This window comes from Dromaius novaehollandiae, chromosome W, assembly GCF_036370855.1.
Source record: "Dromaius novaehollandiae isolate bDroNov1 chromosome W, bDroNov1.hap1, whole genome shotgun sequence".
NCBI classification, from domain to species: Eukaryota; Metazoa; Chordata; class Aves; order Casuariiformes; family Dromaiidae; genus Dromaius; species Dromaius novaehollandiae.
Genome location: NC_088130.1, coordinates 16,870,825 through 16,898,579, shown reverse-complemented (window position 1 = coordinate 16,898,579; position 27,755 = coordinate 16,870,825). Strand labels below are relative to the sequence as shown.

The window sequence follows — 27,755 nt, the reverse complement described above, 5'->3', positions numbered from 1 at the left end:
CCTTACAGAATGGTTTGATAGGAAAAGGAACAAACTGCAATTGTCCTTTTGCGTTTCAGGGAATGGGCATTTCAGGAGGGACTTGTTACTTTTTGACAAAGCTTGCACTGCCAGAGGTACAGTCTGGCAAGAAGTATTTTCGTGTGCAACTTCATGGAATGATCTCATGCCCAGTTAAAGAAGGCATAAAACAATGCATCTTACCAAGTTAACCCTCAAAATATGGTTCTGTGGAATAGAGTGCCAGTTTAATGCCTTTGCAGCATGACTCTGTATTCACAGCATCTGAATTATCCATATCAAGTCCTCCCTTACAAAGCAGAGTTTTTCTATGCCTCTATCCAGCAACATTTCTGAAATTTTCACTCCTCTACAGGAACATTATTTTGGTTCCACTGTCAAGTATACCAGCTGTCTGAATGCAGAATGCTGTGCAGCTTTAGTCCTTTTCACCAGTGCATGTTAACACTGCCTTTAGTTGTGCTGATCACATGCTAGTCAAGTTAGTTTTGCCTCTAACAGACTAGGGAGTCCCAAAACAATGCCTTCCACTGGTGAAACAAAGATGACATACAGATGGGGTCAGTGCCATCTTCAACTGATATAACCCTTTACAGAGGGAATACTTTCCTCCTGAATCGTCTCCCTCATTGGAGGAGCTCTGTACAGAGCTCAACATACCCAATGAACACAGATCAAATGGCTACCAAGAGGTGACTACATGTGTCAGACAGCCATCTTAAGGCAGCCTTATGGCAGCTGCTTCCACATGAAAGTCCATGCCAGGGCAGGAGGACAGAATAGGATGCATCTCCCAATACAGAGAGACAGTCCCTATTGCCATGGAGACCCATAGCGCTGGCCGAAAACCAAGCCCGATTTGACCAAAAAGAGATGCTAGCTCTCCAGAACATCTTGGTTTCTTTCGTATTGCCCTTGCATTCCTTGTGCTGAGCCTGAACCTCAGCCATGGTCTACACTATGTTTTATTGGTGTCCTTTCCCATTTACAGAATAGGAGCATCTCAAGTACACAGGGAGATGAACAACCGTGCACAGCAGCTCAGCAAAAACATCTGGTAATAAGTGCTACCTTCCCAAACACACCAACCTCTGCTCTTTTACTGTCTGGGGAATCAGCTGGCAGATGTTTGCAGCAACTTGCTTCTGGACCAGCAGAGGACCATCTCTGAGTCAAAAAGCAGCTCTTCATGAAATTTCAAAAAGGTAAGTGTTCTCATCCATACTTTCTGGATATACTTCTACTCATTATGGGAAGACTACTTAGTTATGAAAAACTGTAGCATGCATCCAGTGTGATCAGCTGTGAGCAACCAGATGTAGTAGAGTCCTCAAGAGTCCCCAAAAATAAAAGTAGTCATTCACAGCCTTAGAAGCCTGTCCAGAAGATCTAGTGGCACACAAGTTCGCATCTGGATAGTCACAGCTGTGTCTCAAAGTTTCCCTTCCCTCACAAGTCAGGTATTTCTCTCACCCGCAGTGAGAACTGCTATAGCCTGGCAGCTGCATCACTGCTAAATGCTATTTGCTGGAAGGTACAGAAGTTTTAGAACAGCTTAAAAAAAAAGTCAGCTTTGCCAGAAGTGGAAGAATGCTACACCACCAAATAAAGACAGCTCCCTTCGTAATTCTTATAGTGGCACCTGTGAAATTTCTCGAGTACTTAATGAGTTTGCACAGGTGTTACTCAAAATGTAACCCTAAGAGTGTCTAGCTGGCAAAAACACAGCTGAAGTGATAGTTTGTTGGTGATGACAGAGAAGAACAACATAGCTCAGCTGTCATGATGCAGGATGATTTTTGCAGGGTTGGCAGTCAAAAAAAATTAACTTGAAATAGAAGTCTGTGAAAAAGCATATGGAATCTCCAAATATTTTTATTTAAAAGCATACATACACACCTTGAAAGACAGAAAGGCTTCTGAATTAACTTGAATCATTAAGTTGGCAAAAACAACAAAAAACCACACCGGTAAGGCTCAGTCCTTTGAGAACATCCATTAAACTTAAATACAGTCATTCTCAATGCATTCACTAGGTAGCACTTAAGATATTTATCATGGTTTTTTTTAAAGCTTTCTCAAAGGATAGAGATAAACTTTTTCTGTTGCTGAAAGGTTTCCTTTTTTCCCCTGCCTTTCTTTTTTTCCCCCCCTCCTGTCTCTTAAGCCTTGCCTTGAAGAACATTTGAATAAACAAGCTGAAATCTTGAGAGGTGTGTGGGCTCAGGCTTCCACTAGCCTGCGAACGTGCTAAGCACGGGCATTGTTTTAAGCAGCCAGGTGCAGCTCTGCCAGAGATGCAGAAATAAATGAAACTTCACGCAAATGCCTCCCAGCCGAGGTTCCTCAAAAACTGGCATCCTTTCGGAACACCTAACACTGCAGCAACACAAAGTGAGCCTCATGGCATGGGACAGTAGAGAAAGGCAGACATAAAAATCACAGGCTGTGGGTTTTTTTTTTTTAAATTATTGCTTCTAAACTTCTATTTACTCATTATAGGATTAAATCTACAATACCATAGAGCTAGGCACAGAAAGAAATAATCAAGATAGTTTATTTTTAAGTTCCAAGGAGAAGAAAAAGTTCCTTTGTAGCTGTAAACAACCCGGCACGCACTCATTTCACAGTGATGCTGAAAGAAGAGTGTTTCAGAGATAAGAACACAATGATAAGATGAAGTTAAAATGAGACGATGCCTTGAAATGGCACCCACATGAAAGAAAATATGATCTCCGCTGAGCAGGGTTGTAGGCGAGTTGTAGATTCTACAAGGAACATTATCTGAGCACGCAGATAGCTTTCTTACTCCAGTACTGCCTGTACTTATGGTCATTATAGTGAACGTAAGGACACTGCCCTCTTTCAAAGACTTTATTAAAAAAAAAAAAAAAAAATAGAGAGAGAGAGAGAGAGAGAGAGACACACAGCCATGTAAAAACCAAGCAACCACCTAGAAATAACCACAGCAGTCTTTTGCATTCACTGTAGTTCTTTTTCTGGCATATCTCACATGATTTTTCAGTAAGGTAATGCCAAAATTCTTTTCCCCATCTACCGCATGATCAGCGGAAGCAATACATTTTAATAAACACCACAGTAATGCAAAAAAGGACAATAATCAAACTCAAAAATGAAAAGACGGAAAGATATAACTTTTGAATCCTAAGTTCTGTTCCAAAGTTAGAGTCTGTGTACACTAACTACTAAACAGACATATGATGTAAGTCAAGGGGGCACATAAAAATAGTTTACAAAGCAGTACTGTGAAGAAAAATAATAGAAGACTTGTCTATGTAATCTTCTAATTGACTAATGGATTTTTCCTCACAATCTTTCCCAAATAGTATTTTTCTATAACTCAATGTAATTGATTTCCACATTAACATTAAATACTTGACGCTCATGTTTGTTGGGCCGGATTGCTAGCACAATGGCAGCTCTGCAGGGTGTAGTACTGAGGGAAGGGTTTCTAACACTGCCTGCCTGCAAGTGACACTGCATTAAAAAAGTCTGTAGACTACTTCCCCCCACCCATGCTCTCAACCACCTGTTCCTGTTGTCACACCTCTCCCTCAACTATCTCACAAAATCAAAGCTTACTTCCTAACCACTAATGTTCAGTGCTCCCGTTTGATATAAACAACAGCGTTGGCACAAGTCACAGAGCAAAGCATAACAGTACAGCCTAGGACCAAATGGCAACGGGTTCAAGTTCTTCAAGCCAGCCTTGCCCTGTATCCTGGAACTAGGCTTGGAACACTCTAAGAGGCAGGAGAGATGTTAAAAAGAGTGGGCAGACCTGCAGAACATGAATATGTGGGAGGTTGTTTTCAACTTTATATCACCTTTCTTTAAGCAAGAAATGGTTGTTTGACAAGACTGAGGCAGTTCGCATTTTCTGCTGCCTCAATTTTCATTCATGTTAGGAAAACCTCTCACCCAAGTCTTTTGTTTGACCAGCCATGTCCCAGTCATTAACGTTACCCACAGAAATCAAACAGCAAATATATTTTGGGGGGATAGCATTCAAGAACCTGGAGCTTTTCTGGTTTTGTCAACAAGTACAGTTTTTGATCTTTTTTTTTGAAATTTTAACTCCCTTTAAGTTGCTCCAGTGGAGAGGAAGATCAGGTTATCTGTCATGCAACACGATACAAACAATGAGAGATTTACTACCACTTATGTGGGGTATCACAGTCAAAAGCTCCAGTACATTTTCACAGTGTTCAGTTTTTTGCAACAACAGAAAATTAGTCAGTCAGGTAAAGAGACAAAACTAAACTAAAATCTAGCTAGTTCACTACATTTGGGAAACTATTGGGAAACATCAAATTTGATTTTATATGAGACAGATCATCTAAAATGAAATAAAAGCTCACTGTTTCGAATTAATAGAGACAAAAAAAGGCCAGACAGGTCAGAAAGTTTTCCCAAATTTTCTCTGTATGTGATTTCCTCCCTGAATTTTGAAGTACTGAGGACAGAGCTGAAAATATTAACACTTTATTATACTGGCTTTCTAGGAGTAGCACCAATTCACATACGTTATAAAGAGCAAAGTTAACACCAAATATTGTCAGCAGCTTTCACTGCTGGCAAGCTACACCTAAATTCCACAGAAAACAAACAAAAAGCCTACGTTGCAATGTTTGCAGAGGCAACTTCCAATAAAAAGAATGGTCAAAAAAAATACAGTCATCATCGTAATCCATAATACAGCAAAAAGAACAACATAATAAATGGCTACACGTTCCTTCACTATTTAGTCTCCCCATCCCCACAGACGTGTAAGTACCAGTGTGCAATTTGGCTACTCAGGAATTAAGGTTTACATTGACAACAGTGAGGCTGTATTCAGGCTTCCAAAGAAAAAAAGTGTTTAATTCAATTGCTGCTTCATTATGAGCAGATAAAGAGGCCAATGTTATGGCCTCACCAATTGACTTATGTCTTACCACTGAAACCATTCATTATTCAGGTTCTGAAGACCCTCCTCTTACCTAAGATGCAAGATTGCCACATATCCTAAAGACCTAAAAAAGCACTTAAAAGCAATGCAATTACTTCAAATGCCAGAAGACAATAAATTCACCCTTAAAAGCCTCCCAAAAGCACTTGAAGGTGAAAAGCATATGATTACGATTCCTTTCTCAACATCTTCCTAACCTGTGCAAAAAGGCATTGTTATTTTACAATCTTCAGAACAAAAATTCAAAATGACTACCATTATCTAAAAAAAAAAAAAAAGTGAAATTGTACATCACAGTTGCATCTGCATAAAGAAGAAAAATACTAATAATTAGCAATGTTAATTAAGACTGATGTAATAATTCACTGGACTGTGTCTTTCAGTGCTAATGATCCCAGCTTCACTATTGCTTTGTGTCAACTTTTTGAGCTGAGGTCACAGTATTGCAGTAACTTCCAGTGAAAACAGTTGTGATAGCCTTAAAACAATAAGCCTACTGATGCAAATTCATGAAGTGCCAGAGTGAACTTGGCCTCACACAAAGCAACCTTCTGAAGCAGGAGATGATACAGTCAGGATGCTGGACAAAGATAGGCTAAGAGGTTATCGCATACAGGACGAGACGCATTTAGACTAAGACCTAAGACTTTTCCATCCTTCCATAATTGTGAACATTCTGAAAAATTTCAGCTTCTGAGCATTCTGAGTTATTAAGGACAGCATGGTAATTAAGGTTATTAAGGACAGAGGTAAAGTCAAGGAAAAAAAATCCAATAGGCAGCAGGAAGTAAGCATTGTGCTGAGATTGAATAACTGGCAAAGTACAAAGGACAAAAAGCAAATGTAAAAAAGGTAACATTCAAGACACAGACCAGAACAGAGATTTGTGTTATTCTTGATTGCACACAGAAGCAACTGAACTCTGATACAAGGAGGCAGAAAGGGAAGAAGAGAGGGTGGATCCTTCTATCCAAACATAGCTACACTTACAAACAAACTGTCAGATGTACTTAACAACCTGTCCTCGATTTTACAAAGATTATCCCGGCTCTCTATCCCCTGGCTCCAGTGCAAACCTGGAGCATGGGGAAGCTGCTTAAAAGATAAGGACAGTGGAAGAACTTCAGGCAGCACCAGCCACTCACAGCATCACCTCACTATTGCTTGATAAGTGTCACATGCCATCCCACAAGAAAAAGGACAGAGCCAGTACATACATATATAGCAAAACTAAAGCAAACCTGCTCTCACTGCAGCATACAATCACATGGTGCATCTAATAAATGTGCATTATCTTCCGCCTGCATGCAGGTACCAACACACACACACACACATTTTATAACTACAGTTGTGGTGGTATCAGCAATTCAATCCCTCTCCCAAGAGGAGGGATCCCATTCGCAGTTTAAGAAGCTAAAAGTTAGGTATTTTGCTTTTTCCTGCCAGTGTTTCAATTCAGATTGTAGCTGAGACACTGTTTCAGTAAGATACCCCATTTACTCTAAGTCAGTAGAGCTTGTCATCCTTGAGAACATATTTAAAAATAAAGCCAAAAAACCCACTCTCACTTAAACATTGTTAAAGATATTTAAACGTAGCTTTCTTATACTTGCTAAGAGATAAACTGAGACAACTACAAATGCTCTTAAAATCTGATAACACCCGAAAAGCAAACTGGAGAACTGGGAGAGGGAAGAAAACTTCAAACTATTATAGCTCATTTTATGCAGTTGACTAAACACAGCACCTCTCAAAACATGCCAATACAATATAATGTATATGTGAGGCAAAAATGGAAGACAAAAAAACCAAACAAACCCAAGCGGCATATATCCTGTATGCCCATACACACAAACAGGCACATACGAGACTCTTAAGTCTCCCTGCACCTTTGCTTTTAAGGTAAGTGTGTAAGCTCCCTCACAAGTACACTGTCACTTGCTTTTCTAACTTGACATTGTTGATTGGCTGAACTTGTTTGGGGTATCACAGAAGAGAGGATTTCACAGAAGAATAAAATGGTCCAAATGGATTTAGGCACATATTGAACCATATTTCATATGCACAGAGTACTTTAAATTTTATGTTCATTAGTGAGTTTGGTTTAAGCTAGCAAATGAAGGCTACAAATGCAACTTTCAGGAACACATTTTGGATTCTGCTAGGACAGTATACATGCTGAAAAAATGAACTACTCCAACAGGAAAGCTGACCAACAACTTTAGGCTCTTATCCTGTTAGACACCTCTCTTGCTCTGGTGAAAGATACAAACTCTGCAAAGAAGAACAGACAGAACAGAAGAAGAACAAAGAATAATTGACTAGTCATTTCAGCACTTGACTGAGTCCTCATTTCCAAAGATGAATGCTAAAAGCTGTCATGCTGCTTATCATGACAAGGACAGACTGCATATCTCCTCACAAGACCCACAAAGTAGACCCCTTATTTTTGGGACATACTCTCAGAGATGCTGAGCCCCCATAACTTCTAGTAAAACTACCTCCAAAAGGCATACTACAAATGGACTTAAGGGTATATGGGCTTTAACTAAGCCAGGACCTCAGGCCTTAAAATTTTACAGTATAAATAAACTAGAAAGACCAGTAAAATTGCATAGAAAGAATAATACTAATTTGACCTTTGACTCCACATTGCATGTAGCATACATATGACATTTGAAAGGGCAAGCAGTCATGATGCTTTCCTAACTTTTTTAAAAAGCTTCCAAAAAAAGGAGGAGGAGGGGAGAAAAATTCAAATATTTTTAAAAAAGCTAGCTCTAATAGTGGAACTAACATAAAAAGGAAAACAACAATTAATGGTAATTTAGTTTGCATTCAGATTTTCAACTGGAAGTGTCAGTTAGAAGATCCCTCCCACCTCAGGTTTCTTTCTCCCCTCAAAAAAAGGGACATGATGACAGCACCAAGCCTACTACTAGGTGCTACCGCAAATGAGCTTTAAAGTCAGCAGGAGTTGCACAGTGATAGAGAAGTTTCTTAGAGAGACATGATCAGTCCTCCAAGAAAAAAAAATTAATAGCTCACAATTAATTTACTTATTAAATAAGTCTGCCAGCAGCTAAGAACCACCATATTTTTCAGAGCATTAACTTCAATAACCCTTAACAATTTCACACTTGACATTGAAGGTCATTCTTACTAGCATATGGATTTGCAGGTTGCTATGCTAATCTATAAACTAGAAAAAGTCTTGCACCCCCACTTAATTTGGTACTTGTTGTGTTAGAGATAGAAATATTCTTCAGCTTTCACAGTTCTCTGCATATGGCTATCTGCCTCATGAAGCAGCCAGAGAAAATATTTCTTCATTTGACTTAATTTACGCTACCAATGCACATTTTAAAACAGAATTAAACTAAGAATCTTCACAATGTGGTCCCTCATTCATCACTACAGCAAACAACGGCAAGAAATCTAAGATTCAACAGATGAAGAACCTACTCTGTGTGAGCCTACCACTTTAGGTTTTTGAGAGATGGCACTAAGGAGCTAAATAGAAAGTACTACCAGCATTGAAAAGAAGGCTTCAGGTTTGCAGTGAGGTACAAAGAACGTAGCACAGGTCTTCTGGGCATAAGCACACAGACAACAGCCAGTTATACTCCCTCTCATCCCACTAACTTTACTTGCTTCCAAGATTAGAAGATTTTTCTAACAAGATCGCTAATGGTTATCATTTCCTCTTCCTCTATTTTGTACTTCAGTCTTTAAATATTTGCCTGTATTTCTAATTTATACTACATTCTCGCCTAAGTCTTCTAAGGAACATCATGCAGGAACATACACCCAAGTATTTTTCCTTTAGACAGAAAAGGAAAATACAGACTCATGATTCAATCAGGCACTGATTCAAGAGTTTCTTTCTTAAGTGCCTTGCAGCATGAAGGATAAGGGTCTTCAAGCAGAAAAGGTGGCACTGACAACGGTATTATGGACAAATGAAAGGAAAAGAAAGGAGAGATCTTGCAGCTGCTAAATCCTCCATAGACAGTGCCAGTGCACAGCTCTCCCATCAATATAGTCTTTTTCTTTCTAAAGAGCACACGACTAAAGAAATTATGACCACAGGGTTAGTGGACAATATATGGGATTTCTCCATGATCATAGGCTGCTAAGCAATTAGGTCAAACCATGCTGTTTAAAATTAGTTTAACACAGCTCAAAGTCAAGAAATGAAAGCATGTGGGGGTGGGGACGAGGTAGAAAAGGAGTAGAAAGATTCAGCTCTCAAGCACTTATAAAACTCTTGCCAGAAAGGGGAGTTGCTCTGTTGCTAGAACTTCAGTGTAAAAAAAGGAACATTCTTGGCACAGGAAAACTGGCATCTGTGTACAAATAGCATAAAGTGTTTTCCAAGTTCCAAGCTACACACAGAAATGAAAAGACTCTTTTACATCAGTGTATTCACCAGTACTATCTTCTTCATTCTCAATCATACTTTTGTCAATGAATTTACATGCCTTAATAGGCAGGTAAATCAGTACATCTTTTGTTGTTAACCGGAACAATGACATACTACATCTTTTGCAGAGCTTTGCAATTTTGGTTTTTAAACCAGATCCTCCTGCATGAGCAGGAACTCTGATATAAGATTTTTTTTCTATTCACATTTGGGTTTTGGAATGCAAATTTGAATGAGTTAAGTACTCTAGGTCAGCTTTGGTAGCAGATGTTATTACGGGAAGGTACACTGAAAAAGCTAGAAGCATCACTGAAGGTTGGACAGTTCCATCCCCTTACAAGCCCATAAATTACTGCAGATACAAAACAAAGAAGTACTAACAACTTTCCTGATTGTTATAAGAAGTTCGTTTAACTATGCAAGTCTGAAGGTATCCAATTATAGACTAAGCTCTCTACTTTTTACAATGCTTTAAGCGGTTAGGATAGGTAGGTGAGAGGCACACATGAGACAGGCACAGACAAAACCTTCCTGCCTTCCTGTTTATATGTAAACAACTCGGCTCTGTCTTTAGTTCCATACTCTGTATCTAGCACTCACTTGTACAGGCTGTAGAGCACCAGGCACACATGCTTGTCACTATGCCAACAGACAGACAAGCAATGCAAGTTATTATCAGCATTACTGAAACTTTATACAAAGGGCTGAGTAATGTCCAGACCCTATTTTTTCTACTAATTATAGTCTAGCCTTACTTGCACTAATAGCAATTGCAACATTATCAGGAAAAAGTAATTTTCTTGCTCTTTATAAGCACAACCATAGTATCTAAATGCTGACACTTCTCTCTTTAGGAACTGCAGAAAATACACCTGCTCAACAGAAAACCAAATTTTTATGGAAAATTTATTTTACCACACAATTATTTATTAACTTTCATCTAACATAGTTAATGTGAGATGCCCTAAGTTTGAAAATTTTAGAATTTTTTTTTTTAAGTGAGATTGAACCATACTGCAGAGCTCAAGGGCTTTGACCTCCTTGGTACACCAATGATAGCACTGCTACACAACTACATCTCATAATCGCTTTGTACTCTCCAGTCTTTTTCTCACAACCGTTACCGTATACCTGGTTAGTGAGGCTTCTGAGACAGAAGCATGCTTAGGTACATTACTTAAAACACAACAAAACCATGACTTTTTAATATTAACCTCGTACCTTAACCTCTGAAACAGTATTTCAAGTGTGACACTTCTCTCCTTATTTCATTTAAGAGAGGATGACTTTAAAGCAGCTGTTCTCCAACTTGCTAACAAAATAGTGAATATTTAGAAACATGCCATCACACAATTTCAGCGGAAACCCTTGTACTAGCAGCAGTGACACTGCTTGCCACAACCAGATCGCGTCTTAGTAGCACACAGGCTGCCATCCCTCAAGCTCAGTCTGATGTTACGGTCTCAGAGATGACTCCAAATACCTCCGTGAGCATTACAGAGCAGAATCAACTCCACATCCCATAGTGCACCAGCCCATAAGGGTTCACTCAATGGCCGCACTGGATGACTCCATTCCAGCCTTTTAGCTACCTATATTCACAAAGGCACGTTAAACATACAAACTATAGCCATGCCCAGGTGACTCGAGAGCAGAATGACTGACTCCTGAGGAAATAATAGCTGAGCGGTTCTGTTCTTGGCTATCATCAAAATATTGTGGGCTTTCCCATCTTAGCTAGCCCTAAACTGAACAAGACTGGTTGCTATAGAGGCAATGTTCTAGCAAATATTTATGCACATGTTCTTCTCTGAACAACCTGTGTCTTTAGAGAAGCCTGGCTTGTAAACAAGGTGCACAAAGTACCGACTCAGAAAAAAGCACTTTTAAGCCTGAAGTTTTTGCTTTCCAGCATCACCCTTTTCTCCTCCATTAATCTTGTCCTACTAGAAGCAACATGCACATTCTGAAGATTTATCTTCTATTATACAAAAAATCTGTATTAAAGAGCAGTTTCAGCCCGAGACACAAAGTGGAAGTTGGAATGTGCTCACGAGTTCTGCTCACGAGCACACTCATTACCACACAGCCTAAGTGTGGAATCATGCATTGCAAGTAACCCTAACTTCTTTTCCTGCAGAGTCAGGGACATGCATGCTGCTTGTTGCACGCCAGTATTAGAAAACCACTCAAAAAAGTGCAATGCAGTAGAAGCTCTAGACAGAAGAGATGAAGGCTATCACCTTAGAGAATATAGATTTCCAAGACCACCTGAGATACCAAAATGCTACCCATGCTCCTTTGAAAAAGCATAACCAACAGCCTGGAATGCCTCCGATGAACACCAACCACAGGGTGAACAAACATACTAGAAGAGTTTAGGTTCAGTATTAAAGATGCACTGTTTCAGAAAATGGACACTTTCAATAATTTACATACATTACAGCTGCACCGATTCCCCTTATACGTTACAATAACGTTATTCCAATGGCTTTTCACAATGATCTACTATAATGCTAGCTTCTTCTGTATGTTCATGTGAAAAAATCAACTCCAGACTTTTGAATATTTTTAACTTTGTAATATAAATGAAGACATCTAAGAATCCATTATAAACCACACTTGAATTTTACAGTTTAGAAATAAATCACAAAATTGAGTTTACAAAAGACAAGTTTAAAATATTAGCTTCACTAAATCTCAGTATTCTGTGGTTCTCTCTCAGTGAGCACTTCCAAGTAACTGAGCGACCATCTTTTGGTAATTGTATTAATGTGCTGCAACAAAAGAGAAAACATACTGACCTGTTCTAAAGGACTTTAGAGCTAGTCCCTTGTGAAAATGCACTGGAAAAAATAATTTCACTGAATGTGATATAGGTTATTTGATATGACAAACCAGACACTTGAAGAACTAGATAACCAATATGAAAATGAACTTGGTGTAAACACACATTTATCACTCTCATAAAGCCTGAAGATGGTAAAACAAAAAAAAAAACCAAATAATGTGAAAAGGTCCCATGCTGAAATCACATACACATGCACTTTACTTTGTGATTCTCTAGTCTAACTGTAGATTAGGAACAGATATTATATTTGTTCAATAAAGACTCAAAAAGCTGCTTCAGATAGAAGTCTAATCATAAATGCAGTGGTTTTAAACACCCAAGTAAAGTTTACACCTACATGTACTGGTACCTAATGTATAAGTTGGGGGAATATGTATGGCTGTGCAAGTTGCAAGACAGCTGGATGCCAGCCATTTCTTATTAATGATGCTTGGACAGGAGCTTTCTGGAATCCAGTTGGTATGAAGATATGTACATCTGCTGAAGACTTCTTAAGACACCATCTTACGTAGTAAAACATAGTACTCACACTTGTAATTGGTTCCAGTAACAGGTATACCCACAGGGGAAGGGCAAAAGCCAGAAGGAAGGGAGTTAAAACCAGAGTTTTTCAAGCAAAGCACTTCCCTCACAGCAATAAGCAGCAGCTTGCATATACATGTACTTACAGGATCAATGGCTAAGTACATATTCATGTAACTAAAGAACATAATACACCATGCCAGTACCTACTGCCACAGTTAAAGTTTTAACACTTCTACTGTTCTTCAGTACTTCATCTTCATTTTCCTCTTCAGACTTTTTATGAAATTTGTAAACTACCTCAGAGATTAACATTAATTCATAAATGAATGAGTTTATGAAAAAAATAGTCTTTCTAAATGTTAAAGGATGTACATGAAGTACATCTGACTCAGAACCGAACACAAGAGCTCAGTCATAAGTGTTCTTAAATCAGGAACCTGTGGTGAACATTAACGCACATGAGCAGAACACTTGGTTTTGGTGACACTAAGCAAAGACTGTTGTTGCTGCTATTTCATAAATAAAAAAATGCTTACGTTTCCTGTTAAGCTTCCCTTTTACGGCAATGGGTTCTGAACCATGTCTGGTGCATCTGTCCTACAGCCTGGGGAGGAAGAGTCTGATGGTAACACCAGTTCTCAGTTACCTCACCCACTCTTTCACAGCAATGAGCAACTTCCCTGTATTTCATATTCTCAAGATCTCTCTGCTTTATAGCATGTGACCAATGGTTTTAATGAAAGATAATAATGTACCTTCAGACAGAAATTTTATGCAGATTTTGACTTTAAAAGGCATCTATGCTGAATGGGCACAAACACAAGAACACAAATCCATGGCATTTGTAGCATGGTAGTACCTGTTAGATACATTAGAAGATGCTTATTTAAGAAAATGCTGCTTTTTCAGTATCTTTGAAAAAATTAATTCATAGAGCTGTAGGTTTGAATCATTCACCAAATGCTTGCTAGTAGAAGGGTAAAACCTAACCGCTGGAAGCAGAGGTAGAGATGAGACTGTAAAGGCCAAAACTGCTTATGACTCAATTTTCCCAAATAATGACAGAGTTAGAAGTATGGGATAAATTTCTCCAAGTTTCATTACTTTGGGTGCAAAGAATCGTTGTAAAATCCAGAGGTGCCTCACTAACCTTTCATTACCAGAGCACGAACAGAAACATACCCCCAGGAGCTTACAGTCCACAGAACACGGCACAGTCACTGACACAGTGATGTTCTGCTTGTGAAATTTTGTTTCTTCTCTGGTTATTGACTTGATGATAGCCAAATACACGAAGAAACTCATCACCCAATAGAATCTATAAACACATTGTTTAAGTTGAGAAAATTTCCAATGATAAAAATACTCTCTCTTCTTTGCTGAAGTGAGCTTTTTAACAAGGCACCAAAACACGGTATTAGAAAAATCTCCAAACAAAGCACGGTTTGTGTCACATACACAAATCTCATACCAAATGCCTTAGTAACTGTCCCTATACATTATGGTTTTATGGGCTGCTATTTACAGCCAAGTAGTTGTCTCCTTTCCCCACTCTAAGTCCTCTTTCACATCTGCTCACTCACAGATGAGCTTGACCACTTAGGAATTTAGAATGTTTTAAAAACCTATTCCAAATTGCCCTTTCTGTCCTCCGTGTAAAGGAAGATTTGTCTGGCTACCCTAGAGCTGTTGTGACTGGAAAACATACTCAGACTGTGCAGTCATGGATCTTGTTTTCCAGGATTAATAAACAGTCAAGTTTTGTTTCTCAGGTCAGACCAATTCTTCCATTTGGTTTTAGCTGGCCGCAACTGCAAGGCATTTACACAATTCACTCAGGGTGCAGCCTTCATGGTGCAGGTTAATTGATTCAACTGCTATGTTGAATCACATAGCAGATGTCTCCACCTCTCTGACTGTGCATTCCTGCGCCCTTCTTCATGCTAGCAGCTAGCACTGGTATTTGTCTGACATGCCCAGGGTGACCCAGTTCAGGGAGCTCAATCAGTTATTCCCTCTTGCCTCCAGACCAACCTCAGGAGGGCACAAACACCTGCACAAGAGAAGCAGCAAGAGATTGTAGCTCAGTGAGTGAAGAACAGGACTATCCCATTCAGTGGCGCTCCCATTAGACTGATTTATCTATACTGTAAAAATATTTGGGCAGGCCAATGGGTATATATGGCAGCACTGATCAGGGAGCAGTGACAATTTATTCACCATTAGCAGAGATAGTAATGTCAAGGCTTCTTTCTAAAGGAACAGAAGGGACAGACGAAATGCACCAGCTTTATAAGATATAATTTGGAATGTTTTATTCTCCAGTTAATAACTAGCATCAAAAAAAGAAAAGGGGATCCTTCTTTTAGGCAGAAAGGTGGACTAAACAATATCCTACAGCCCTTCAAATAAAAAGAAATACGAAAAGACCAGACATAAGGAACTAAGCTGTGGTTCCCTGATGTGCCTTCCTTTCCCAGGGAGTCAACAGCAATTCTGCACAGATGGCCTAGCTCATGGAGATAAGAAAATACTGCCAGGAAGATAATACACCAAAAAGAAGGCCCAACTCCCACACCAAAATGTTTAAAGTCTATGCTTGTAGAATAGAAGAGACTACGAGTAGACAAGGTACAGATGCAGTCTGCAAGATCCATATTCCTTAGTCTTCATGAAAGGAAACAGAAATCAAGTGTCCCAATAAAGGATGAATTGGAAGCAGCATGAAGAAAAGAAGGTGTCAAAAGCCCCTAACGTTTATTACCATCCAAGAGTCCTGTGTACTTTTTTTTCTTAGGAAGTAATAAGCTGCCAACTTCATTTTTGAAGCTCTTGAAAGCACTGAGTTCTTGGCCTAGAACTTGTTAAACACAGGTGAAATAACTACTAATATTATTTGCCTGCGTGGATAGGAGGGAGAAGGGGCAAAGCACCTCTAAATCTTCATTAAACTCGGCAAAATAATTTAGCTATAAACAATGTCAAAACAGAATATTATCAAATAATGTAAAAATCAGCTTTACCTATACCTAGCTATACCTATATACCTAAAGCAAAGTGCAGTACCAAACAGTATAGACCAGGTAGGATATAAAATCGTATGATTCCAAGTTTTAAGCACCAGCTTTCTTCTTCTCATCTAGAAATATGGTGTTAAAAGGGACCATCTCTGCAATGAAGTCCAATCCTCTTAAGCTGCAGACCACTTTGTAACAAAGGTCAACAAGACTAGAAATTTCAAAAAAATATAGAAAGATTAGGAGAGACAAAAGGCACCATTCCAGTTCTCTATAATCAGAAGTCAGTCACCGCAGATTCCAGAAACTCAATACCCTCCCTCTCTCCCCTAAGAATAACAATTTCAAAACGCCACAACTTCAACAATGGGACCTGGGGAAAACGTCACCCAAGTCTCACGGGTACATGAATAAGGTACTCTAACCAAATGCTTTTACAGGCGCATCCTATCCTGTACCTCAAATCTTACTATGACTAATTATTAATAATTGAGAGAAAATTGGGGAAGGGATGGAAGCCCCAAAGCCAATTTACATCTCAGAAGGAGGGTCCCTTCAATAACCAGCGAAAACTTAGAAATATAGCATTAATTGCTTAAAAATAAAATACAGTGGAAATCAAATATTTGCATTACACTATTTAAGTTAACCTTTAACCCAATATTCTGTCTAAGCAAGAAGTGCATAGACCAAGTGGTACTGCCCAAAGCAACTATTTTTTCCTTTCTAAAGGCTCAGTTCTCTGAATAGTTCAGCAATGAATTCAGTGAGACTATGCCTGTCAATCACGTTGTAAGAATGTTATACTTTAAACTGACTATAAACTCTTCCAAGCATTGACCATTTCCTCCTGTGTTTGTGATCATCCAGTAAGAACTGTTTTTCTTTCAGTCAAGTACAGGCAAGATGTTCTAAGCTTCCTAACAGACGTGCACTGCAGGCAGATGACAGTGGCTTTCACAAAAATGGAAGGCTTGCCCTTTTAAAGGGCAGTACACCACTGCCCTGCACGGTCCCTGCTGGTGGTGCTGAATGTGTGCACATGCTCTGGGCAGCAGTGTAGTGATGCTTCCTCCTCAGCAGTGTTGTCTCTCAAAGTGTAAGTTGTCTATTTGTCATATTCACATAAGCAATCAGGAGGGAACAAGGAGGGGAAGGAAATAAAATACATTGAGACAAGCAAATATGGCTGCAGACCATCACATGGATTACTCAGTTTAGTGTTTCAAAGAAATACTAAACTGTGTGAGCCATGCTTGATTTGGGTGAAGGGCATCTGTTACGAGACAGTCTCCTCAATATCACTGTATGCCACACAAAAAACAAAACAAAACAACCCTCCCTACACACACTAAAAATACAGTAACTTTTATACAAAAGACCAACAACCTCTAAGATTATAATGTCCCACAGGAAACTGGCACTGGAAACTTTGAAAGGGAGAGTTAAAAGTGATGTAACACGTCTACAATGACCAAATCCCTATCACCTTCATCCATCCCCAAAGTTAATTTCTAAACTCCAGAACAGTGTCATGCAATCCTTTCCAGTAATTTGACAAGCTCAATCTTGAAAGAGTTTAGGTTCTCTGCTCATATACCTTTGTTTCAAAGACAGTTCCCAAACTTCACATCCCTGAAGACCAGCAGCCTTTCAATTTCCAGTGTGTATGTTTATTTGAATATTTTAAATGTACACCTAGTATGTATCTTTAAATACAAAAGTTTCTTCCTTTCCTCAAGTATTTGCTTTCTTCCAGTATATTTAAGAATCATATCCCTCCAAGCTTCATGTAGCAAGGCTAAACAAACCAAACTCAAAGTCTCCTCTCATAACAAGCTTCTCTCCACAGCTTGACCAGCGTAGTTCTTCTTTGCCTTTAAGTAGAAAAGGTGCAATTTCTTTGAAATATAGTGATCAGAACTGCAGAATATTGTGTAAAAGAGGCCTTTATAACATATTGCACAACAATATGGGTAGACATCTGCCCCTGCAATCCATCTCTCATATTAGCCTTTTCCATAACTGCACTAAAAATGACAGGAATATCACCCAACAACAGAGCAAAACATGTGGGCTCCACTCCTGCTGTATCACCTTCAAGCAATGAAGTTTTAGAATATAAGAAAATCACCTATATTAATCATGTGGCTCAGTCCCTTATACACTGTTCTACTTTTTTTAAAAACAAAAACAAAAAACCCCCACCATTTACTCCAGTGCACCTCTTGTGCAGCATTACTGCATAATGAAGACATACAAGGAAGCAGTTTTGGCTTCACGATCTTTAGAGATAAGCTTTCCTTGTCTACATTTCTTTGTTTCCTCCCAGCTCAGCCATAAACTATTTGGTTTATATTTACTTAACTGATGGTTAAGTAAAATCTACTATACTGCATTATGAGCTGAGGAATGCTTTTCAGGACTGTCGGAAAATCCTCCCTTGGCTCACCTATCTTCCTGTAAGGGAGTCACAATCCAGTTTGAGAAAGTCATCTAATCTGAGACAGAAGTGCTATGCAAGCCAATACCATGCAGGAAACAGAAACTACAAAACTACCGCTTTAACTGACACTTTTCCTTCATAATATAAAATGTGCCATAAGCCGTGTTGTTTTGCTGGAGGTCTAACCAAGCCAGTTAAAAACATAAGGACACCTGGCCATTAAATCCAGCTGTGGTTCTCATAGAAAATATGTAATTTCCTCAAAAAATGATAAGCCTTTGAATAAATGTTACCAGTTTTGGCAACTATTCTGCAAAGTATCTCCAGAACCTCAGTACTCTGGCATTCTAATTTCCAGCTCAACTTCCCTGTTGTCAGTTTGTACTCTTCTGGCCTTGTACCAACGTTACTCTTTATCTCTATCCCTCCTATGTATCTAACTTGAAGCAGATTTACAGCAGCAATCACATCTCTGCCCAGGCTGAGATTTTACCAGTGCTTTCAGCTGATCCAAATGCGGACTGTTGCCATAAATTAGATATAAGGTGTTTTTTTCTCTGGCAGCACCATTGCGTGCATGCAAGTGATGGCACGAAAGAGGGAACAGAAACACACAGCAGAGGAAAGTGATACTGTTCTTTTCAGTCACTGTCAACATGGGCTTAGCTTGGCATGCAGTTATCATGAAAATGCAGCCTCAGCCTCCCTTTTCCTAACCTAAACAGCCAAATTCTGTTCCGTACACACAGTTCTAGTAGAGGAAGTGACATATCTGAACATCTGTAAAAGGAGATAATGAACTAAAAAAGGAGAGGGGACAAGAAAAAAAAGAGCTAATGAAAGTTCAAGCACACCCCTAACACACCAATTCCAGTACTGATTGTACCTTGTAGAGCCTAACTAGGAAAGCAAATCAAAGACAAATATTTTTATCTACTTCCTGATGAGTTTAAATTTGCAAAGTTATGTGCATTTAAAGTAAAGACACAGAATAAGCAGCAAGCTATAATTTTAATTATACTTTGTTTTAAAAGACCTATTGAGCAGACATTTTTTTCTCCAGAGAGAGAAAAACTAAGCAGAATCAAGCAGTTATTTCCCCCAAAAAATCTGCACCTCTTGTGCAGCAACAATACAACACATTTTATAAGGCAATAATTGTCACCAGTAGTATTGAATGGTGACATTTTAACGCAGCCTGCATAATCAAAAGCTCGTTTATTAGACATTTATGAAAAAGAGGCGTTTTGAGGCACAGTTTGGAGGTAAAGTGAAATGAGACCTAGATGAATAATTATTCCCACCATGCTTTTCAGAGAAATTATTTTCTAGCCCTCACGTTAACTACCAGGGCCAGGACTTGCTCCACTCAGTGTCACCACGATAATCCCAGCATGGAATAACCAAGGTTTACTTCTGAGAGCAGACAAGACTGATACAACATGGAAATCATTCACATGCACCACTGAAAGGGTTCTATGGGGTAACCTGAAATGAGCAATTTTGGATTCTCTAAAGAAAAAACAACCCACAAATGACACCAACCAATCAACTAACTATTTTTCTTGCTTGTACAGTGACTTTGCTGCCAGCATTTTTATGGTGCTTTCCCAGGTCCTTGTCCCTGAAAAACTCCTATAGTCCACTCAATTTTCTGTATTTCATTATCATGTATTACCAGAATTTGTATACATATAGTTATGAAAGTAGAGAATTCCACATTTGCATTGTTTATTGGTCTGTCTATACAAGTCTTACAGGAAAAGTGATACTGTGAAGGTTTGTATATTCTGCATTTTCAATATTTAACCATTTTAATTCTGTAGAAAACACATGCCTTTTAATAGAGCAGCTTGCGATGAGGCTACAGTAAGATTATAGGACAAAACAGAAGTCAGAAATTTTAATTTAGCATTGTTAATATTTTGGACATAACATGTAATACTCTTTTAGCCTTACTATACCATCATTCACATTGCTCCACTTCTTTTCTATATGACTTTCTAATCTGATAATTAAAAGGAAAATATTTTACATTATAACATTATTAAAAAGACCACTGACATCGGTTTTAAGCTAACACAATTAACATAAACTTGACAGTTTTGAAAGAGGACATATCACCTCAATAGACTTTAACATGCTATGCATCTCATAATGAAACTTGACAATACTCACACAATTTCAGCACGTCAGCTTTTTATTAAGACTAGTTCAGGTTTTCAGGTCTGAAAAGCACCATGAAGGTCAAATTCTACTTGTCAGCCAAGCATCTTTTGTTAAGTGTTTTTACTTTCCTTCCAATACAAGAGTGCAATACAGTTACTGTTACAGCATATGGAAAGACAAGGGGACAGCCTTTGTAGCTCTAAAAGGCAGCATTTCTGAAGACTGGTATGTGCATAATCACCAAAAAAAAAAAAAAAAAAAGTCTTCAGCCTACATACCTGCTGCTTACTACAGAAATCGTTTTTCACACTCTGCAGAAACATTTTCTCTTCTAACTGAACACTCAAAGGTAGAAGAGTGTTTTTCAGATTGTAAATACACATCCTCATGTTTGCATAACTGCCTGTTCTCTCTTATCAGCACTTTCAACATGTTATCCTGTGCATTTTTCTCTCACAACTGATGAGGCGATTAGATACCTCAGAAAACAGTGAAAAGCAGTACGCTAACCTTGCTAACTTCTCCGCTTCATGAGCTACCAAGCAAATATAGACTGATGTCTGAAACTGCTGAGATCCATCATCATTTTGGATGTTGAACAAGTTGCAAGTGTTACCGTAGTGAGACCCACTGGTCCAAAGGAACTTGAAGTTTAAAAATCGGTAGGTACCTTCTTCTATTTTTTGAATCAATAGCAATCTACTACTAATAATAGCTATTTTAATATACAGTATTGTTCTATTCCTCCATTCATTCTCCACATTATACTTCTCACTGTATTGAAAAAGCATTTGAGGGCAAGCTAAAGAAAATTTTATCAGCTGATACCAATTTCCTAATAGATACTTTCTGGGCATCTGCCACTCTTACTTGTCACCTTTCAAAAACATTTGATCTGATGACCAAATTCTACGTACATACAGACATCTCATCTCATTCAGAAGCACACCACTATCAAAACTGACATTTTAAGTTCTCCATTTGGAATTTTTTAAAAAATTGTGTATATAGACATACATATCTTATCACAGTGCAAGGCAAATACCATTCATCAATCTATTTGAAAACAGTATTTTAACAACCTGCAGTTCTTCTAGGAAGCAGTTTAAAAAGCAGTTATAAAAAAAAGTGAAGAAGCGCAGAGGTGTTTATTAGACCATGAATTAAATCACATGATCAAATTAATTCATATAAAAATACACAAGGTGTCTCTCTGCTGTAGCTTTCTTTCAGTGACATTCCCTGTAATTAATTAAACAATGGAACATTTGCTACAGTGCTCTAACTCCTAGAGAAGACCAACCTCAGTTAAAAACAAGAAACAAAAGCCAGGAACAAAAACAAAACAAAAAACACCTGCACTTTGATTAGCCAGATCTGGTTTCAGAGTCTTTACTTGCATGCTCACCATGGTGAGGTTTTGAATACCGATGAACTTTAATTCCTGTCTTTTGGACAAGCTGAAGTAAAGGCACTGCAACAGGGTATTTGAAATGCATGGTCACACAGCCTGCAACTGCAGACAGAATTAAAATGAACAAAATAGCTTTAGTAAATTTGTTGCATGATAATCTCTACCCTTGCAGGAAATGAATCTCTATCAGCCTTTGAAATTTGATGGTTAATGATTACTTACCACATCTGCAGGAGATCTGAACAATGCAGTATTACGCATCACTTTAGATTTGTAAGATGGAAAAAAACGTATATAATGCAGCATACGCAATGATTAAAAGCAGGTTCTTCATCTACGTTCTTTACTAAACACACCATTTGATCCACAAGTCTCATAAGACTGTTTTGGTACACAAGCTTAAGACAACCAGAAACGTAAACCAACTTGAACAGACACAAGGGTGTCAAAACAAATCACGTATAGACAAGACAATTAAGGGTGATCCTGTAAGTACGCACAATTCCAAATTCCTTTATTATTTTTCCTAGGGACAAGTCAAAACAAAACAAAGAACAGACAAACTCAAACATACTGGTGAAAGAATGAGGAATGCTCTTCTGCAAAGCCACTCTGAACTGCCATAAAACTAAGAAGTGTATTTTTTTAGCCTGGCCATATCACTGTCCCTCTACTTGTTTCAAACAACTCCGGATTTTAGGTAAGCTATATTTAAACATCCTATATTAGTTTCAATATAAAATTTCATTTACACAATCCATTTGATCTTCTTTGAATGACCTTTGCTAGAATAGCAAAGCTACTTTTTACTCTAGTTACTGTCAGAAGCATCACAAGATAATAAAGATAAATAAATATTTTACACGGGAAAATAACAAAGAAGGTTAAATTTTCAAAATATTTACATCTTTACTGAGCTGCTCAAAAGGCGAGTAGTCCTGGAAACTTTAGGATCCATTTACGCAAACATCCCCCAGCTAATGAAAACTTATCTGTTTACTTCTCTCCGTTCATTTATTCACCTTGACTGCTACAGGACTGCTGCTAAATAAGAGGAAATAAAGGATTTTTTCCCTAAAAAGGGGAAAAGAAATTGGTTGAATTAGCAAAATTGAACCTTTCACCATCGCTTAGCCCAAGCACTAAAATCATGATTCAGGTTCCCAAACAATCACAAGAAATTTTAAAGTCAAAAGCATTTTTAATATTCATTTGCTTCTTGAGTTTTGAGCCTCGGGGTTGATATTTGCAATTACATTTATATGCAAACACAAAGGTGAGAAGGGGGGGTGGAAAGAGGTGAGACTTACAAATGAGATTTTCAACCAACTCTAGAAATTTACGTTTAAAAAGAAGCTGAAAATACCGCCAAACCACACCACACAACAACCATCCCGAGATTTACCTGCTCTTATTTTTACAGCAACACTTATGAATGGAATAATCTGGACTTCTCAAAGCTATGCTGAAGTAAAAGAACTGGCCCTTAGTTTTTAAAGCAAAAGCCCTGTCAAACATTTGAGAATGTCTTGTCATTTATTTATTTATTTATTTAACAAAAGTAGATGATGTGCTTAGTTTTGTTTATTTTTTTACAGGAAAAACAAGAATTGAGCTTAACTAATTCTTATAACTTCTTAAAATATCATGGCTTCAGACAGAATGCCAAGCATATATAGCATTACCATGAATAAAAATAACTTCAGTATTGTAATTCTTTGTTTGTAGTTGACTATCTTAACATACCAAGTTTTTATCAAATTCCACTATTATTCAGTCAATTTGAAAAACTCCATTTGCTTTTTTACTAGATAACATTACTTAGTTTTTGTACCTCTCTATACCTTAAAAATGAAACTCTCAGTCATCACTGTTTTGTTCTGGAGCTGGCATGCAATTTCCAAAGTCTGTTTGAAAAAATCCCCACATTTTTAAATATTTCCTATGAAATTAGTCAGCGCAATTATTCTACTTAATAAATACGTATGGGGGAGCAAACATGCTGTTGACAATTTTTCTTTTAAATAAATACAAGAGCATTTGCATAAACCATAATACTTTCTTAACAAGCAGACAGACATTGTTTTCTCCTTGAAAAAACTTAAGAAACCAAACAAGTTAGAAAAAAAATAAAGGCACAGATCCAAAAGTAATCTATAAAATAAATCAGGTATCAGCATCTGTTACACAGACATAATTTCGTTTTTATCAGTACCAAAATCTGAAGCTGAATTCTAAAACATTCTACATATTCTTGTCAAAAATCACAGGGATAAAATCAATTTCACATATCCAACCAAAATATTTGGACAACACAACCTTAACTTATGGGTCAGCATGACAACATATCTTTCTAACAAGGTGTCTGAGAAGCTAATATGAATAGGCTATCCAACACGGCCTGCTACTCTGTACATATGAAGAGACCTACCCAGAACACTTCATAAAAAAATAAAATTACATACCGATCACATACCTGTACAGTTAAGGTAACAAGCTTTTAAGCTATATAAATGTGATGAAATTTATTTTAAAGACAGCCCAATGAACTTCCTGATAAAGTGTTTTTTTTTTTTAAATCAGTCTTTTTTCTGAGTTCTGTCGATGCCAGTATCGTGTTTGCAACGCCTACTAGTATCGGATCCTTCACCGGAAGGGTATACACAAGTAGATCATCTGCTTCATACACCCTGCTCTGTAGCAATTAAACACTGACTGTAGCTTAGAAGTCACTGACACAAACTTTAAAAAAGTTTCTGCTATACTGATGTATTAAAATGCCACCATACTTAAAAAAAAGGGGGAGGGATGTTGAAGAGAACCCTCAAAAAACAAAGATAATTCAATGATAAATTAACAATCTTAAAATTCACAAGCACTGGAAAAAAGAAGGCACGAGTAATAGTTTGAGCTCTCTACCACAAAAGCTGTGGCAGGAGGAGATGATTACACAGCACTCAGTAAACAAGGTTCAAGCTGATGGTGCTTCGACTGCAGCACTCTGCTATAAATCTCGTGGTCTGACTTCCAGTTTGAACAGGGATGCCTAGAAGTGATCCTCATCAAGCTGGCATCAATAAAAAACAATTACATGGTTCCTCTCACTTCTTTCATTATGTTATTGAAACAGAAATGACATGCAACACCTACACAGTCTTTCGCTGCTGCAGCCTAAAAACACAGCGAGGATTTCCTTGATACAAATCCACTGCGTTTTAAGTTACTCCCTCGACTAGCAACAGGAAGCAGTACCATTCTGGCAAACCTTAGCTAACGTCTGAAGGCACTATGTACCCGCGCCCGAGCTGTGTTAGAGCCGCACGCACCTCAAATTAAAAGGTGTTAATTAAGAACTGCCCAACTCCAAAATCCCATTAGCTCGATCTTAAAAAGCAACACGCGGTAGCTTAAAACCCAAGCCCCTTCTCCGTCTCCCAGCGTTATCCCGAAACGCCAAGGCAAGCGGGACCCGGGCTGTCCCGGTGCGTAGCCCCGGCCGCTCGTCCCGCCTCAGGCGATGATCCCCGCTCCCGGGCGCAGGCGGCTGGGGCACCACCCCGGCCCTCGGGCCTCGCCGCCGCCTACCTGCCCAGCTCGTCCTCCGTCTCGTAGTGGTCCTCCAGGTTCTCCTGCCTGAACACGGTCATGGTCGCCGCCGCCGCCTCCTCTCCGCCGCCGCCGGCTTCAGCCCCTGCTCGGCGCCCTCATCACCGCCTCGCCGGGGCCGCCCCGCGCGCGGCTGCGCGCCCTGCGGAGAGCGCCGGGGTGAACGCCCGCCAACGGCCAACCGCCAACGGCCGCGCGGCGCCCCCCAGCGCGCGGGCCGCCGCCCAGCCTCGGCCAGCGGGGCCCCGCCGCTGCCCCCCGCCGCTGCCCCCCGCCACACGCGGCGACGGGAGAAGAAAGGGGCTCCCGCCGCCTCCCCCGCCCGGCAGCGCCGCCGCCTAACCGCGCTCGCTCCCTCCCTCCCTGCCGGCCCGCGCCCGGCCGCCACGTTCCGCCGTGGCTCCGTTGCCCGGTCAACGGGGACGTGCCGCCGGGGCCGCGGCGCGCAGCTTGCCCCCGCCCCGCCCGGCCTCCGCGGGCATCCCCGCACCTGATCCGCGGGCGAGCCGGAGCGCGGCGAAGCGGGGCACGGCAGCTCCCTCCCCGACGCCGGGCGGCGCCTCGCCGCGGCCTTGCCCGCTGCCCCCGGCAGCGCGGCGGAGGCGGAGGGGAAGCGGGGAGCCGCAGCCTTTTCCCGCCGCGCCGCTCGCTCACCGCTCGCTGCCGCCGCGGCTGCCCGGTCGCTCCGGGACCTGGAAGGCGGCGACGGCGGCGCGGCCGCTCCCCGGCCAGCGCGCAGGGAAGCCGCGCACGGCTGCCGAGAGCGGCTCCGCGGCGCGGCCAATGGCAGCCCGCCGGCGGCCGCCCCTTCCCTTCCCTTCCCTTCCCTCCCCTCCCCTCCCCGCCCCGCCGCCGCCGGGAGCGGCCGCTGTTGCCCGGGGCAGCGCCGCGGCCCGGCCCGGCCCGGCCGTGCGGTGGTGCCCGCCGAGGCGGGGTGTCGGCCGGTACCTGCCTGGGCAGCGTGGTGCCAGGCCCGGGGCACGCGGGGCCGGGCGCTAAAGGCCTAGTCCGGCCTTTCGCCCAGCGCGGGCAGGGGTGAAAACGGTGCTGGGCTCACAGGTCCACCCCGAAACTCACTGCGAGGAGCCGCGCGTTCATCCGCACCCTCAGATCCCTCGCAAAGTCCGTGTCTAAGTGCAGTTCGTTAGCCTTCTATCACCAGACAACAATAATGAGGGATTTTTCTTTCATATGAAATATATTAAAGCATCTCTGCCGGGTGTTGCGCTTTACGTTGGATGTTTGCTAACATTGCCTAGCTTTGTACATGCTGCTGCTCGCGTTTGGCTTTCCTGATGCTCGATATTTTCAGTAGTAAGTATATTGGTCCCACGCCAAGCTGAGACTTGGACTGCTGCTTACATTGTGGAGGCAAGTTTTCTGCTAGCTGCTCCAGTTCCTGCCATCCCTGCTGTTCAGCCCCAAGGGAGTATGTGACGCTGGGTAGCTGAACAGCTTCTAACTTCCCTCTGAACTGTCAGCGCTCTCAGAAAGAGAATTGCTCATCAAAGGTGAAAAAAGTTCAGTGCAGCCGTACGATTTTGCACTTACTTAATGTAGCACTTGAGAGAGCCTGGCCTTCTTCAAGTACAGGGCGACAAGCACAGAAGCCCTGAAATTTTCTGACTGACTCACAGCGTGACCTTGGGCAAGTGTTAAAAATTTCTCTGCCTCCACTGATGTCACCCACAAAATGAAGGTAACACATCGGAATGGCTCGCTGGATGTGACGTTATATAACACTGTTCAGAGCGGGCCGAGCGCTGACTTCTCCTCGGGCTGAGTAACCCTCAGGATTACGCACTCCACACTGTTTGATCTATTTGATTTATAGCCAGGCATGCAGGCCTGTGATGCTGCACCTTGTCTTCAGTCTGTCTGCTATGCATTTATCTCTAATGAGTTTTCAAAGTCATGACTCACACAGTTTAGGCTGTTGGATTTCCAACACAGCTCAAGATTTTTAGCAAACATTGGATATATGTTCAAAAGTTCATTTTGGTTTCAGAGACCCTTCCTCTGTCCTAAATGGGGAATATCACTGGAGCAAGCCAATGAACTTTTGAAACACTCATATTTTACCCATCTTAAACCTTACTTGATCTTCACATGTTTTTTCATTTTTTTGCTCCAGTATTTTTTATGACAGTCCTGAGCGCATAAAAGAATAACATTTGTTGTAGCTTGTATATATTTTGTATTGCAACTGCTACTCAGATACAGAGTGCAGTATTATTCCTTATGACTCAGTCCTGCTTCAACTGATGCAATTGAAATTTCACTATTGATTCAAGAGCAGGGGTACACT

At 40.3% G+C, this 27,755-nt stretch overlaps 1 protein-coding gene across 3 annotated transcripts in view; it reads right to left on the bottom strand.

Annotated features, from left to right (window-relative positions):
* The window catches only part of LOC112978753 (death-associated protein kinase 1), a 95,534-nt gene extending 69,257 nt beyond the window's left edge, over positions 1 to 26,277 (bottom strand). For 2 of the 3 annotated variants that reach the window (XM_064500546.1, XM_064500548.1), the window contains exons 1-2: positions 25,938 to 26,277; positions 25,427 to 25,589 (exon numbers count right to left, since the gene is read on the bottom strand). In XM_064500546.1, the coding sequence (XP_064356616.1) occupies positions 25,427 to 25,488 (62 nt within the window). In that variant the 5' untranslated portion in view covers positions 25,489 to 25,589; positions 25,938 to 26,277. The remainder of the gene's footprint in view (positions 1 to 25,426; positions 25,590 to 25,937) is intronic. The other variant, XM_064500547.1, reaches the window with a different exon arrangement.
* Between the last annotated feature and the right edge of the window lie 1,478 nt (positions 26,278 to 27,755).